Source organism: Muntiacus reevesi, chromosome 3 (assembly GCF_963930625.1).
Source record: "Muntiacus reevesi chromosome 3, mMunRee1.1, whole genome shotgun sequence".
Classification (NCBI taxonomy): domain Eukaryota; kingdom Metazoa; phylum Chordata; class Mammalia; order Artiodactyla; family Cervidae; genus Muntiacus; species Muntiacus reevesi.
Window position 1 is genome coordinate 210,574,967 of NC_089251.1, and position 17,175 is coordinate 210,592,141.

At 37.0% G+C, this 17,175-nt stretch overlaps 1 protein-coding gene across 5 annotated transcripts in view; it reads right to left on the bottom strand.

Moving 5' to 3' along the window:
- Window positions 1-17,175, bottom strand: part of ZRANB3 (zinc finger RANBP2-type containing 3) — a 264,527-nt gene that overhangs the window by 85,451 nt on the left and 161,901 nt on the right. For all 5 annotated transcript variants that reach the window (XM_065931454.1, XM_065931453.1, XM_065931455.1 and 2 more), the window contains one exon: window positions 283-454. In XM_065931454.1, coding sequence (XP_065787526.1) covers window positions 283-454 — 172 coding nt within the window. The remainder of the gene's footprint in view (window positions 1-282; window positions 455-17,175) is intronic.

Consider the following 17,175-nt stretch of genomic DNA (forward strand, 5'->3'; position numbering starts at 1 on the left):
CTAAGTCTATGCAGCAATTGAAGTGTTTTTTTCACCATTCAGCAGAAATATATTTTTTAAAGACTAAGATACTAAATCTTTTCACATTATTCAATGACTAAATTTAAATTCTTCCTGCTCTTTTCTTGAAATGATATAAGACAATTCATATGGCTTTATTAATTAAACCTATTTTAAGAAAGTGAATTTTTTCCTTCTGTGAAATATGAAATATGTGCAATCTTTCATAGTATAATTTAAAATGATTTCAGATAAGACTTTCAATCAAACATGGGTTCTCACCTTGGCTGCTGCTGATGGAAGATCAAATGGAATACGCTGTCTGATTTTAGGGGGCAGCTGGGTTAAAACTTCAGTCTTTAATCTTCTAATCATTATGTCACTTAATAGCCGATGAAGTTCATTAAGGTTTGATGCCCCTCTGCAATCCCACTGAGGTCTTTTACCAAAATATCTGTTAGTATGAAGAAAACAAAATGTAGGAAAGCTGGATGCTAGAGTAAGAAAACAATTTATCCAAACTGTTCTTCCTTTAAGAAAAGGAACCATGATACTGTTTTTAGTTTTATTACTGAATGCAAATTAGTTTCAAAAAACTCTTCTTTAAAAATAGTAATGAATAAGACTGTACATTACTCTCAGCTATAGGAAATGTTAATGCTTAAGCGTAGTGTTTATGTTGAGTTAATACAAGGCTGATTCATTGGGAAAGACCCTGATGCTGGGAAAGATGGAAGGCAGGAGGAGAAGGGGACGACAGAGTATGAGATGGTTGGATGGCATCACTGACTCAATGGACATGAGTTTGAGCAAGCTCTGGGAGTTAGTGATGGACAGGAAAGCCCGACGTGCTGCAGTTCATTGGTTTGCAAACAGTCGGACATGGCTGGGTGACTGAATTGAATATAAGACTGAGCAAAACTGATAACCCTGAATACCACTGGCACTTTGGGTCACTTCACATAAGGCACTGTGTTTAGCACATCTAGCCGTAACTAGGGACTAACTGCCAGAACACCAGTCAGGCGACGTAACAACCAAAACCACCTAAAACATTTTCTACAATTATAGAAGGCAATATTATCTCCCACTGAGCTTTTAAGCCCAGCAGACAGATCACTGGGTGAGCTCTTCTTCCTGTGAACCACTGAATTGAGAGCAAAGACAGGGGAAAAGGTAGAAATGCCTTAGGAACAAGAGATTGGGAGAGAAAACATCAGAGGATATTCAACAAACGTTTAGAAGTCAGACAAGCAGTAGATGACTTGACAAAAGAAGGCATGTGACACCTCAAAAATGTTTGCAAAAGGGAACTTATCCCCTAGATCTTTGAGATCAGGAGTTGGAAGCACCACACACCAGGGGCAGGTAATACACTTGGTGGATGTACCAAACTTGGACACCAAGACAGCAGGTCTAATAGCATTCCTGTATCATTGTGACAACCCCTACATGAGTTCACAAAATTCACAATGGTCTTCTAGGGGTCAAAACTACTGAAAATAGCTACCAGAAAATAATTAACAAAGGAAAATTTCCTGTTAGTTTGCATTACAATTATTAACAAATAACTTCATTTTAGTGGGATTTGGTGGTATTTTAATACAAAGTGTTATTTTGAGAAACTTGTAAATTGCTGATACTGATTTTTTTTTTTTTTTAGTTTTATGTATTTTGATAGCAAACATACAGGAATAGTACCCAAAACATTAAAAACATGTATGTGCACGTAGAACTGATTAGAAAAGTATAGTGAACGGATGAAACTTCTGTGTGATAAAAGGACAGACACCATTTAGTTGTCCTCAGTAAGAAATTCTTGTTTTTTTTTTTTTTTAAAAAAACTAAGTGCTGGCATTTAAAAAAAAATAAGTTTAGTTAGAACTGCTATAAGTTGAATCACTGAAATCTTGAACTCTTCAACACTGAATAGAATTTCAACACTGAAACTGAAAAGATCTCAACACTGAAATCTTCAACTTTCATTGAAGTATTTTGACTTCCTTTAATGCTTTATGTCTGCACTTAATTAAAACTTTACATACTAGTAACCCCAATGTTCAATGCAGCACTATTTGCAATAGCTAGAACATGGAAGCAACCTAGTTGTCCATCGGCAGATGAATGGATAAAGAAGTTGTGGTACATACACACAGTGGAATATTACTCAGCTATAAAAGCAAATGCATTTGAGTCAGTTCTAAGGAGATGGATGAACCTAGAGCCTATTATACAGAGTGAAATAAGTCAGAAAGAAGACAAATATCATATGAATTCATATATGTGGGATCTAAAAGATGGTACCTCCGATCCTATGTACAGGGAGGCAAAGGAGACACAGATGTAAAGAACAGATTTTTGGACTCAGTGGGAGAGGGAGAGGATGGGATGATTTGAGAGAACAGCATTGAAACATACGCAGTACCATATGTAAAACAGGTAACCAGTGCGAGTTTGCTGCATGAAGCAGGGCACCTAACTCCAGTGCTCTGTGACAATCTGGAGAGAGAGGGTGGGGAGGGAGCTGGGCAGGGTGGTTTACGATGGAGGAGACATATGTATATCTATGGCCAATTCATATTGATGTATGGCAAAAACCATCACGATATTGTAAAGTAATTGTTCTCCAATTAAAATAAATACTTTTTTTTTTCAAAAATAGAAAAATATTTGCCATTACTCAATTCTGTCACCTATTTTTCCATTCACAATCAAGATAATTACATTTTGACATCATGGAAAAACTAATACTTGTCAAATATATCTTAATAAAACTGAGAAAAAATAGAACAGGAAAAAAAATCTCATGTTCAGAATTACATATAATAAGAAAAAAGATACTACTCAGTGCTAAAAAAGAATGAACTATGAAATCATGAAAAGTCATGGAGGAAACTTAAATGCATATAACTAAGTGAAAGCAGCTAATGTGAAAAGGCTACACTATATAATTCCAACCACCCAGCATAGTCAAGAAGGCAAACCTATGGAGACAGTAAAGAGATAAATGGCTCCTAGGGACTACAGAGGAGGTAAGGATGATTGGGTGGAACACGGGGAATTTTTAGGGCAGTGGAAATATTCTATGTGATACCACAATGGTGGATATATGCCATTGCACCTCTGTCAAAATACATAGAATGTGTAATACTGAGGGTGAACCCTAATGTAAGCTATGGACACAGGATGATAATGATCTGTCAGTGGAGTGCAATGATTGTAAAAATGTGCATTGTGTTGCAGAATTTCAATGGTGGGGGAGGTTGTAGATTTCTGAGGACAGAGGGTATATCAGAACTCCTTGTACTTTTCACTCAATTTTGCTGTGAACCTACCTCTGCTCTTTAAAAATAAAGTTTATTAATATAAAAAAGTGCAGAGGATTTGCATTTCAGTCTCTGCCCTGAATACTTCCAGGATTCCCCTGCACCAGAGCCCGCTAGGGAGACTGACCTTAGCAAAAGGTGCCTGAGCTGAGGTCATACTGCTTTAAATCTTGAGCTAGGGGCCTTTTAAGTGCCTAGGGCCAAGGAATTTTTAAAGGCATGTGAGACTTTTTAAAAAGTATCAGAAATGAAGTAAAAAGAACAAATTGTTGGCTCCAAAATGCCAAAACAAAGTGCAAACTTAATATGTATTTAAGAAATACCTACACAATTATAGCAATAAAGGCCATGGCAATAGCTATAGTAAGGGTATTCCATGAAGTAATTCATTTAACTTTCAACAACTCTAGAAGACAGCTAAAGCACCAGTTATCATCTCTATTTTATGAATGAGGAAACAGATGCAAAGAGAGATTGGGGGATTTGTCCACGGTATCACAGATGGTAATTGTGGTAATGGAATTTGAGTTTAGTAATTTGACTCTAAAGTTTGACTTGACTAAAACTCAACTTTCATATAACAACACAAACATTATTATTTAATCTTCTTGGGATTATCTTGATATGCTTGAGTTTGTGTGTGTGTTGGGTGGTGTGATGTACAAAAATAGGAGATTCTGGGGCCAAGAAACATTTCGCACTTTAGGTCTTAGCCTTTTCTTGCCTGATTCTCAGTTGCTAAAATGTGTAAAATGAGAAGGTCCACTCTTCTGGGGGAATGGTTAAATAAAATTTAAGTCATGCCAAATATGGACTATTAAACTATTTACTAAGAACAGTTAGATTATATGTATGAAGAAAAATATCAATGATATAAGACAGATGAAAAACTGAAGGTTCAGGGTAATATGTTTGATGTGAAAGATTATATATCTGTGTATGTGTCTGTACATGTGTATATATCTGTAAAATAATGGGAACAGTGCCAGAAGAATACACATCAAAATAACATCTTGCTTATCTTGGGGGTAATGGTGATTATATAAAAACTGCTTTTTTTTTTTTTTAAACTCCCATTTTGTTTTTATAGGCATACTTCAGAGATACTCTGGATTTAGTTCCAGACCACAGCAATGAAGCAATATCACAACAAAGCGAGTCACACACATTTTTTGGTTTCCTAGTGCATATAAAAGTTAAGCTTATACTATACTGTATTCTCTGAAGTATGCAATAGCGTATGTCTAAAAAAACAATGTATATACTATAATAAAAGTACTTTATTGCTATAAAATACTAGTTATCATCTGAACCTTCAGTGAGTCATAATATTTTTATAATAACATTAAAGATCACTGATCACAGATACCATCACAACTATAATAATAAAGAAAAGGTTTGAATTATTATGAGAATTATCCAAATGTGACACAGAGACATGAAGTGAGCAAATAATATTTGAAAAATGGTGCTGATACATTTCTTTGATGCAGGGTTGCCAGAACCTTCAATTTATATTTTTAAAAAATGCATTATGTGAGAAGCGCAATAAAATGAAGTATGCCTATATTCTGTCTTGACTGTTTATAATAAGCAAATGCTTTTGCAATTTAAAAAATTCAATTCAGAAAATATCACAACGAATTCCACAAGTTAAAAAGCTTATAAATATCTACACGTATTTTCAGGAAAAGAAATTTCCAAATTCAGGAAAAGAAAAGATTTTTATGAATTAACTGGACACAACTATAATCACAACTAGAATGTTTTTCTTACAGTTTCCACTGCTTACACTTTGATTTCCTCTTCATAGAACAACTCTAATATTTTCTTTGAAGAAACAGGGTAATTCACATTTTATTGAAGCATGGATTATCAATTTTTATTTATTAATAATGTTTCAAGTTCATAATTTATCAGCATGTTGTATAAAATTTTTTGAAATTGTCAAACTTGAAAACACTTCCATCAAGTTTCTGCCATATATGAGCTGTAAGAATTGGAATTATTTATGTATTAATCCTCTGGCTCTGTATATTTCAACCTTGTTTCCCTCCACTACTCATATTCCTCTAGTACAGGTGACAGAGGACAAGTTCACTTTGCAGGACAACTGCCATCCTTGCACTATGAGTCTTCCTGGAAGGCATTCCAACATTGGGATGGCGAACTATGACCTCTCAAGGTCTAAACAAAGGAAATGACTCAGAATTACATAAACTCAAACAAAATGTACCCCAAAACTGTTTTCCCTTAGCCTGATACATAAAGTGCTTGTTGACATCCAACACCACCAGACAATTAAATAAACACACATGCATATGTATGTACATATATATGAAAATGATGAACTGAAAAGAGATCTTTCAACCTATTAAGATTAAAGTAGGCTATAAATTTTACAAGACACAAAACTGCAAAAATTTCCCAAGATCTTCCCAGAGCCTTGAAAGAGTCCTATATAAGCAAGGGATTCTCAAGTTTAAGGTTCATTAGTTTCATGGGAAGGAAAGAAAATTATAAAACAAATACAGTTCAGTTCAGTCGCTCGGTGACGTACGACTCTTTGGAACCCCATGGACTGCAGCACACCAGGCTTCCCTGTCCATCACCAACTCCCAGAGCTTACTCAAACTCATGTCCCTCAAGTCGGTGATGCCATCCAACCATCTCATCCTCTGTCGTCCCTTTCTCTTCCTGCTTTCAATCTTTCCCAGCATCAGGGTCTTTTCTAGTGAGTCAGTTCTTTAAAACTTCAAAGTACTGGAGTTTCAGCTTCAGCATCAGTCCTTCCAATGAATATTCAGGACTGATTTCCTTTAGTATTGACTGGTTTGATCTCCTTGCAGTCCAAGGGACTCTCAAAAGTCTTCTCCAACACCACAGTTCAAAAGCATCAATTCTTCGGCACTCAGCTTTTCCCACGGTCCAACTCTCACATCCATACATGACTACTGGAAAAACCACACCTTCGACTAGATGGACCTTTGCTGGCAAAGTAATGTCTCTGCTTTTTAATATGCTGTCTAGGTTGGTCATAGTTTTTCTTCCAAGGAGTAAACATCTTTTAATTTCATGGCTGCAGTCACCACCTGCAGTGATTTTGAAGACCAAGAAAATAAAGTCTGTCACTGTTTCCATTGTTTCCCCATCTGTTTGCCACGAAGTGATGGGAACAGATGCCATGAACTTAGCTTTTTCAATGCTGAGTTTTAAGCTGGCTTTTTCACTCTCCTCTTTCACCTTCTTTAAGAGGCTCTTTAGTTCTTCTTTGCTTTCTGTCATAAGGGTGTTGTCATTTGCATATCTGAGGTTATTGATATTTCTCCCGGCAATCTTGATTCCAGCTTGTGCTTCATTCAGTCCAGTATTTTGCATGATATACTCTGAATATAAATTAAATAATCAGGGTGACAATATACACCTTGACATACTCCTTTCCCAATTTGGAACCAATCTGCTGTTCCATATCCAGTTCTAATTGGTGCTTCTTGGCCTGCATACAGATTTCTCAGGAGTCAGGTCAGGGAGTCTGGTATTCCCATCTGTTTAAGAATTTTCCAGTTTGTTGTGATCTACACAGTCAAAGGCTTTGGCGTAGTCAATGAAGCAGATGTTTTTCTGAAATTCTCTTACTTTTTCTATGATCCAACGGATGTTGGCAATTTGATCTCTGGTTCTTCTGCCTTTTCTAAATCCAGCTTGAATATCTGGAAGTTCTCAGTTCATGTACTGTTGAAGCCTAGCTTGGAGAATTTTCAGCATTACTTTGCTACCATGTGAGATGAGAGCGCTCATCTCACAAAACAAGTACAGTGGCAATGAAATAAGGTGTATCCATGAAAGAGGAAAGGTATAAATGAATAAGAAAAAAAATGTAAAGGACAAAGTTGCAGCAGTATGGCCTAGGGTAGAAATAAACATTTAAACATAAAGGAAATTAAATTCCTAACAACCTAAAATTAATAACAACAACAAAATTTCAAAGGTCTCTAAAGAAGTTATAAAGCATGAATCTTTAAACTTCTTTTGGAATTAATACAGTCATTTCCTCATTCACATTTACAAGGTAAGTAAAACTTTGTTTTTCCTTTTCTCTCTCTCTCTCTCAGTTGCTAAGTCATGTCCAACTCTTGCCACCCCATGAACTGTAGCTTGCCAGGCTCCTCTGTTCATAGGATTCTCCAGGCAAGAATCCTGGAGTGGGTTGCCATTTCCTTCTCCAATTCTAAACAAGAATAAATAGGAACTTCTTTGTATCTTTCTTTTTCACCATGTATAATTTAAAAGAGCCATTTCACAATAAGCACTAAATAGTAGCTTAAAAGGGGCTTCCCAGGTGGCTCAGTGGTAAAAGAATCCACCAGTCAATGCAGCAGACACAGGAGACACTAGTTCAATCCCTGGGTCTGGAAGATCCTCTGGAGGAGGAAATGGCAACGCACTCTAATATTCTTGTCTGTAAAATCCCACACATAGACAAACCTGGTGGACTGCAGTCCACAGGGTCGCAAAAGAGTCAAACATGACTGAGCACAATTAGCTTAAGATGATAAAATAGGAAGCATGGTGAAGAACATGTACACTTGTCTTTGTTCCTAAAACACATACACACAAGCATACTCAGAGTCAACTTTGGAAATCACCTTCTGAATTTTTTTTTCATAGTTAACTTCCGTTGTGTCCTTTTGTAGCAATCGCTTTCTTCCACTCCCAGTTCCTGGGAAGCACTGATCTGTTTTCTGCCCCAGTTTTGCACACTCCAGAACGGTATATAAACAGAATCATACAGTATGCAGTCTTTTAAATTGGATTTCTTTCACTTAGCACACTGTGTTTAAAATTCATGTGTACTACTGGCTATATTAGTAATTCATTCCTTTTTATTGCTGAGTAATATATCCCACTGCATGGATATTTTATGATTTGTTTGTATGTTTACCAGCTGAAGGACATCTGGATTGTTTCAAGTTTTAAGTGACTATTAAATAAAACTGCTGTAAACATTTGCATACATATTTTTGAATGAACATATGTTTTCATTTAGCTTAACTAAATATTCAAAATGGTACTGCTGGGTTGTATGTTAAGTGTATGTTTAACTTTATAAAAAATTGGCACACTTTTTTCCAAAAGTTTATACGCCATTTTACATTCCCATCATTAATGTATGTGAATTCCAGTTCTTTAGCATCATGCATTAACATCATTTGGTATTTTCAATTTGTAAAAGCTTTATCTATTCTAATGCATGTATACTGGTATTTCATTGCAGTTTGAACTAGCATTTCTCTAATGACTAATGATGTTGCATCTTTTCAAGTGCTGTTTTGATCTCATCTTATCTTTTTGATATCTCTTTGCTTTATAACTGAGTTTTGAGAGATCTGATACGTTCTTTTATAAGTTTCTTTCCTGTGGGTTCTGTTCACTTTTCTTCATTCTTCTTTCTTTTCCTCAAGACTTGAAAATTTCCATTGTTTTATCTTCAAGTTCTCTGATTCTTTTTTTTTAATCTTTATATTTTTTAAAATATATATATTTTATTGAAGTAAAGTTGACTTACAATGTTTCAGGGGCAGGCACAGCAAGGTGATTCAGTGATACAAAAGCATGTATATGATTTTTGAAATTATTTTCCATCACAGGTTATTATAAGATATTGACTATAGTTCCCTATACTATACGGTAAACCTTTGCTGCTTGTTGTGTATCTATTTTTTAATTAGAAATCTAGCATTCTATTCATACTAAGTCAAACAAGTGGAATCAAAATGTCATACTTTTTTAGTTAGGCAAAAATTTGTAAGTTTTCTAAAATATAAATAGTATACATATTTATATATATGTATACAAAAATTTTTCTATTACACTCGATAAATGCGTGAGAAAGAACATCAAAAAAAAAAGAAAAAAAGAAGGGATGGAGAAACTGGAGACAAGTTCTGCCTGATCAAATCTGCTTTTAAATTCCTCTAGGGAATTTTTCTTTTCAGTTATTTTCCTTTTAAGCTCCAGAATTTCTTTTTAGAATTTTAAAAGTTTTCTCTTTATTAATATTTCCATTTTGTTCATTCATCATTTTCTAGACTTTCGCCATGTCTTCCTTTAATTCTTTGAGCATATATATATTTTTAATTAAGCACTATTTTTTTTGTAAACCAAACCACTAGGAAAATATACCACAGTCTAGAAACAGCAAACAGACAGGCTATATTATCATCTCAAGCAATAGGTTGGTAAAAAGACAATAAGGTCCTTATCAAAATGATAAGACCGGGGTGAGGACAAGGCATGTTACAAAGCCCCTGACAAAAGTGGTGTTTGGTGATGGAGGGCTGGCCCTTTTTTTGCTCTAAAGGAGTCATATCTCACCCCTGAGTTGCTCACTATTCCTCCCCTGACCTGTGTATTGGCAGAAGATTACCTCACTAGACCTCTGTTATTTTAGGGAGCAAAGTAAGCAATACTGGGTTTAGACTTTCATTTGATTCTGGTTTATGAAAAAACCACATTTTCCAAAGTCAATACTTCCTAATGCTGCTAACTAAGCAGTTCTTTCGCTGTTCCAATTCCTGTTCATTCCTGAATCCCAGCAGACAGCACAGTCCAAGGGCCCTTTTCCTTCAAGGGTGAGTGTCACTTCAAGACTGTCTTGTCACCATGCTGACTCTGCGGCAGACAGCCTCAGGGCCACCATGGCTGCCAGCGAGAAGGAAGCTTTGCTTCCCCTACCAGTGTGGTGTTGTTTCTCATATTTTTGCAGCTGAAAAGACATAATGTGTGAGAATTTTAAGAAATGTGCATCCACATCTTGATGGCCAGAAATGAATATCCACAAGGACCCTTTCAAATTTTCTATCCAAATCACTTCTCCCGACTCTATATCTTAAATTAACTTTGTATCATTGCATATAAAACAAAACCAAACAAAATGAAACTGCCGAAGCCCCATTTCCTTCTAAATTAGCGACCTCATGGATATTGTTTTAATACAGTCTATGGAAAATGCTGTAGTGACCCTTCTGTTAAACAGGAGATTGACAACAAATGGAAACACCTCTCCTCACATTTCACCAGATCATAAGCAGGTTAGATGAACCTGCCAGCCTCTTGGTTGTCTGTGTATTGAGAGAATCTGGAACCTTGGAGACTATGACTTGGTAGAAGGGAGACTTCCTATTGCCAGATAAGCACCTGCAGCATGAAGAGGAAGTACATTTTTTTTTAATTCTCTTGCTTTTTCTATAATCAAACGCATGTTAGCAATTTGATCTCTGCCTTTTCTAACTCCAGTTGGCACTGGGAAAGACTAGAGATCTCTTCAAGAAAAGTACAGATACCAATGGAACATTTCATGCAAAGATGCACGCAATAAAGGGCAGAAATGGTAAGGACCTAACAGAAGCAGGAGAGATTAAGAAGAGGTGGCAAGAATACACAGAAGAACTGTACAAAAAAGGTCTTAATGACCCAGATAGCCACGATGGTATGGTCACTCACCTAGAGCCAGATATCCTGGAGTATGAAGTCAAGTGGGCCTTAGGAGGCATTACTACAAACAAAGTTACTGGAGGTGATGCAATTCCAATTGAGCTACTTCAGATCCTAAAAGATGCTGCTAAAGTGATGCACTCAATATGTCACCAAATTTGGAAAACTCAGAAGAGACCACAACTGGAAAAGTTCAGTTTTCATTCTAATCCCAAAGAAAGGCAATGCCAAGGAATGCTCAAACTACCACACAATTGCACTCGTCTCACACGCTAGCAAGGTAATACTACAAATCCTTCAAGCTAGGCTTCAACAGTATGTGAACTGAGAACTTCCAGATGTTCAAGCTGGGTTTAGAAAAGGCAGAGGAACCAGAGATCAAATTCCCAACATCCATTGGATCATAGAAAAAGCAAGAGAATTCAGAAAAACATCTATTTATGCTTCATTGACGAAGCTAAAGCCTTTGACTGTGTAGATTACAACAAAGTGTGGAAAATTCTTCAAGAGATGGGAATACCAGAGCACCTGACCTGCCTCCTGAGAAACCTGTATGCAGGTCAGGAAGCAACAGTTAGTACCGAATATGGAGAAACAGACTGGTTCCAAATTGGGAAAGGAGTACATTAAGGCTGCATATTGTCACCTTGCTAATTTAATTTATATGCAGAGTACATCATGCTAAATGCTGGGCTGGATGAATCACAAGCTGAAATCAAGATTGCCAGGAGAAATATCAATAACCTCAGATATGCAGATAACACCACCCTAAAGTCAGAAAGCAAAGAGGAACTAAGGAGTCTCTTGATGAAGCTGAAAGAGGAGAGTGAAAAAGCTGGCTTAAAACTCAACGTTCAGAAAACTAAGATCATGGCATCCATCCCCATCACTTTATAGCAAATAGATGGAGAAAAAGTGGAAACAGTGGCAGACTGACTTTTCTGGGTCTTTAAAATCACTGTGGACAGTGACTGCAGCAATGAAAAGACACTTGGTGTTTGGAAGAAAAGCTATAACAAACCTAGACAGTGTATTAAAAGTCAGAGACATTACTTTACCAACAAAGGTCCCTAGAGTCAAAGCTATGATTTTTTTCAGTAGTCAAGTATGGATATGAGAGTTGGGCCATAATGAAGGCTGAGCATTGAAGAATTGATGCTTTCAAACTGTGGTGCTGGAGAAGAGTTGCTTGGACTACAAAGAGATCAAACAAGTCAATCCTAAAGGAAATCAACCCTGAATGTTCATTGGAAGGACTGATGTGGAAGCTCCAATAATTTAGCCACTTGATGCAAAGAGCCAACGCATTGGAAAAGACCCTGATGCTGGGAAAGATCGAAGGCTGGAGGAGAACGGGAGACAGAGGATGAGATGATTGGATGGCATCACCGACTCTATGAACATGAGTTTGAGCAAACTCCAGGAGACAGTAAATTTGCAGTCCCTGGGGTTGCAAAGAGTGGGACATGACTTCTTGACTAAACAACAACAAAGGCTATAAAAGGGAGTGACAGAGACACAAAGGGAGACAACAAAATAAGAGATAAAAGGAGATAAAGTGAGGCAGATGGGCTGCCAGTCCTAGCTGGAGGCAGAAAGTATGGTATACTAAAATTTCCAGTGAGAATTATTCAATTATTGCATTGACTCTATATAACGATTTGAGGGAAATGGGTATTTAAAAAATATTGAGTCTTCTAGTCCATGAACACAGTATTTCACTTCATTTATTTAAATCTTTCAGTTTTTTTCTTAATGTGTTACAGTGTATATTTATCTAATGTATAAGAAAATGTTTAGAAATGGGAATATTTTAATGTAAATATACCAGAGGGAAAAAGTGAAGTAGGAAAGCTCTATTACAGGAAGATAGACTAAATAATGGGAATTATTCAGAGTGAAGAGACTAAGAAAGATTATAAGTAGAGCTGATAAAGAGCAACAGTCTAGGTAAATAGAACATAAACTTGTTCCTCAAATCCTGAAACATTAGGATGCTCTGAAACTCAGGAAAAGTGTCACCATGAAAAGAACAAAATGCACATTACAATGTAATCAAGCTGCAGAAAAGAGGAACCATCAAATTGTGTTATTTCTTTCACTCTAACCATATTCAGTTGATGGCATAAAGGTATGGAAAATGCTGTTAGAAAACATGAAAAATTTATCTCTTCACTGCAGTCACACAATTGGCTTTGGAAATGTTTAACATTTAGCGGACTGACTTTTAAGATGAAGGATTTTGGAAAGTCCAGTGTTCTGAAACAAAATATGCGGCTCAGAACACCTTATATGTTTACCAGTATAACTGGACACTCGAGTGCTCTAAACTTGAAACTGAAGGAAAAAACATAAAAGGCTGCTCTATCAGTTAAGGGAGTATAGGATTTCCGATGCAGCCGAGCCATGTGCATGGGACAGATGGCTTCTCAAGAGTGTACTCATTTCCCGTTAGTAAAGTTCCTTGAGCTCTGCAAAACAGGAGATTCTGAAGCACTCAGAATCAATTCGATGAAAAGGAGCTCAAATGTGTAGAAGAAATTCGCATAAATGGAAGTAATGTTCTATGTTTCTTAAGCAGAGCCAATCTCCAGATGTATGCGAATTATCAAAGTAACTGTAATCAGGCCCAAAAGCAGCTGAACAAGCTGAGGCAAACTACTCACCCAAAGTACTTCTGCAATTACAGAGATAAACAAATCTATGAATCCAAGAACTATTTCGCTGGCTATTTAGATAAATTTGGGAGCAAGTAAAAAAAAAACTACCTGGATAAATGAAAATATGTTATTTCAAGAAATAACTCAAGGTTATAATGTAACTTAAGAGCAGCATGCAAATCTGAGATTAGAATCAAGAAAATCCTGAGTGTAAGTTTCTTAATGGCAAGGACCATGTCTTATCTATCTTTGTATCCCTAGCATCTAGCATGGTGGCTAACATATAATAAGTAGCTTATGAACTAATGAACAAATAGAAGAACTGACTAATGAATACACCACACAATTATTGAGGAGAGCAATTCTTTAGCAAGCAAAAACTAAAGCAACAACCAGAGTTTGGAAAGAGATGTGGTTAAACATAACAAACTAATCATATTTATCACTTGATTCTATTATTCTAACGTGAAAGGAAAGGAATTTAAAGGTTATTGCATAACAAGAACAAAGAAAATGAGAGAAAAGAGAGACAGAGGGAAAGAAATAGAGTATTTCATCCAATTTTTGGAAAACGGAAAGTAAGGAGAGGAGATGTCTTGGTTAAAACATGGTGAACTGAACAAACAGATATTTATCCTCATTCAAAATGACAACAAAGAAATAAAAATACATGAGCCCACCAGGAAAAATAGAATGAAAATCAAACAACAGCAAACAATGTTAACACACTTCTACAAGCAGGAAAAAAAAAATGTGAAGACGCTACCAAACAGAAAGCCGAATACCAGGGACCTAAAGAGTGGTGCGCACAAAATTCTAGAATGTGTTAGCAATGAAAAAGATCAGGTACCTTAGAAAGTGGGAATAAGTGTGACATGATAGCTAAAAATAGGAACACTGGCTCGGTCTCTGGGCCAGGAGGAGCCTACATGCCGAGAGCATCTAAGCCCAAGTGCTACAGCTACTGAGACTGCACTCCACAGCCCGTAAGGCACAAGTATTGGGAGACGGAGCGCCTACAGCCTGTGCTGCGCAATAAGACTCCGCAGTGAGAGGCCCGCACGCCACACCCAGAAAGCAGACCCTGCTCACTGCGACTAGTGAAAGCCTGAAGGCAACAAAGGCTCGCTGCAGCCATGAAGAGATAAAACTTTTTATAAAGCCTTCATCGAACACTATTAGAGAATGCTAGCAAAACAACTTATTATTTTGAAAACTCACAAAGAGGAAAAACTAATCATTTTACCCTCCCTTTTACATTTTTTGATCTATTTTTAAAATTTTATGTATTTATTTTTGGCTGTGTTAGGTCTTCGTTGCTGCATAGCTTTTCTCTGTTTGCAGCAAATGAAGGCTACCCTCTAGTTGCGGTCCTCAGGCTTCTCATTGCAGTGGCTTCTCTTGTTGTGGAGCATAGGCTCTAGGGTGCAGTTGTGGTATTCAGGCTCTAGAGCACAGGCTCAATAGTTGTGGGGCATGGGCTTAGATGCTCTGTGGAATGTGGGATCTTCCTGAATCAGGAATTGAACCCATGTCTCTGGCACTGGCAGGCAGATTCTTTATCACTGACTGAGCCTCCAGGGAAGCCCTATTCTCCCTGTTTTAAACAAACAGAACCACTGAATGTCTAAATAGTGGATGAGGTGAGGATCCTTTACAAAGGTATGTTAGCTAATAAATGAAGAAAGAGTATCCAAATATTACCATTTGCAATGTCTAATGATTTAATAAACAGTGTACCGAACATTCTCAGCTACTAACATTACAAAAAGGAAGGCGTTAGATATCATGGGCCTTCTAATGGAAAAACACAACATCCTTAGAAAAGCAGAACTGCTAAAAAAAAAATCAAAGTCTCTGCATCAAATACAGAGGACAGAGAAACATGTTAAACAATACCGTGGAGATGCAAACAGCAAAACCCAGATTACAGCAACAATTTAGTTTTTTCAATAAACTAAAAATAATCAAACTCAGGAATTGAGAAATCTGAAGACTAAAAGAGACTTAGGACATCAAGAGTGGGACCTATGATTTGTAACGTATGAGCCTTATTTGAGTACTGACTCAACAAACAATGGGGGAAAAACGTATAAAACTGTAAAATTCTGACATTCACAAAATAACTGAGTATAGAAATACTGATGAGGTTTTTTAATGTTATTAAGGGATTATTATTAAAGTTAATCTTTTTATGCATGGTAATAGTATAATAATTTTTTTCTTAAAAAGATTCCTACTCTCTAGATATATTTACTAAAATATTTTATGGATAAAATGTGATGTCTAGGCTTTGCTTCAAGATAACATGGGGTGGTAAAGGTTAGAGGGTCAGGAAGATCCCCTGGAGAAGGGGATGGCTACCCACTGCAGTGTTCTTGCCTGGAGAATTCCATGGACAGAGGAACCTGCCGGGCTACAGTCCATGGGGTTACAAAGTTGGAAATGACTGAGTGACTAACACACTTTCACAGAGGTAAGTGAGAGTATAGCTAAACCAAGGCTGGCCATAAGTTGACAAATGCTGATGCTCATTGGGTACATGAAAAGTACATGGGGGACTCATTATTTTGTTCTCTCTACTTTTGTGCATACTGAAGTTTTTCCATAATAAAACATTAAAAAGACCAGAAAATAAACTAAGAAAGAAAAGTCCTCAAATACAGAAATGCAAAAGAAAACTCAAAAGACAGCTTTGCGCCATGCCTAAAGAAAAACAAATCCAGATTGGAGCAGAACAGAAGGCTGTGGGAAGGTCTCCAGGAAATAAGAAGAGAAAAAGGAAAAGATTATTTTATGTGCTTATGTGACCTTTTTGAAATTGACAGATCTGTTGGAGTCTCTGAGTAAAAAAAGAAAAAAGAAAAAAAAACAACAACCACTGATAGCAATATAAAGCTCAAAAGACAGAATAAAAGAGAATAATTAAAGATAAAAAGTTGACCAAGAAAGGAACACTCAACTATTGGATTTACTAGAGAACAAATTTAATTTAGTCTATTTATTCTATTTAGTCAACTGTATAAACACAGATACTGAATTGCCAAATAATTCAAATACAGGAAAGAGGATCGAAGAAAAGTGGTGACAAGAAGTGTTTCAACTTCTCTTTCACTTTTTAGTTTTGTGATTTGGACAAGGTCCTTAACCTTTGTAATCCTCAGTTTACGCCTCTGTAAAATGGACATATTATCATCAACCTTGTAGAACTGCTGAAAGAATTAAAGATAAGATATCTAAAATACATGGCATAGTATCTTTTTTTAAAAAATTCTTTTACTTGTTTACTTGTAGCTGCGTTGGATCTTCACCTCTGTGCACAGACTCTCCCCAGCTGAGGAGGCAGGAGCTTCCCTTTGCTGCAGTGCGCAGGCTTCTCACTGCAGTGGCTTCTCTGGCTGCACAGGCTCTAGGCATGTGAGCTCAGTGGCGGTGGCATTTGGGCTGCAGGGCATGCAGGCTTCAGGGCGAGCAGGCTGCAGTGCAGTAGTTGCGGCTCGTGGGCCCCAGAGCGCTCAAGCTTCAGTAGCTGCAGAAGCAGGTTCTGCAGTTGTGGCTTCTGGGCTCTAGCACACGGGTTCAGCAGCTGTGGTGGACCGGCTTAGTAGCTTCGCAGCACGTGAAATTTTCCTAGACGAGAGACTGAACCCACGTCTCCCACGGTGGTAAGCAGATTATTATCCACTGTGCCACCA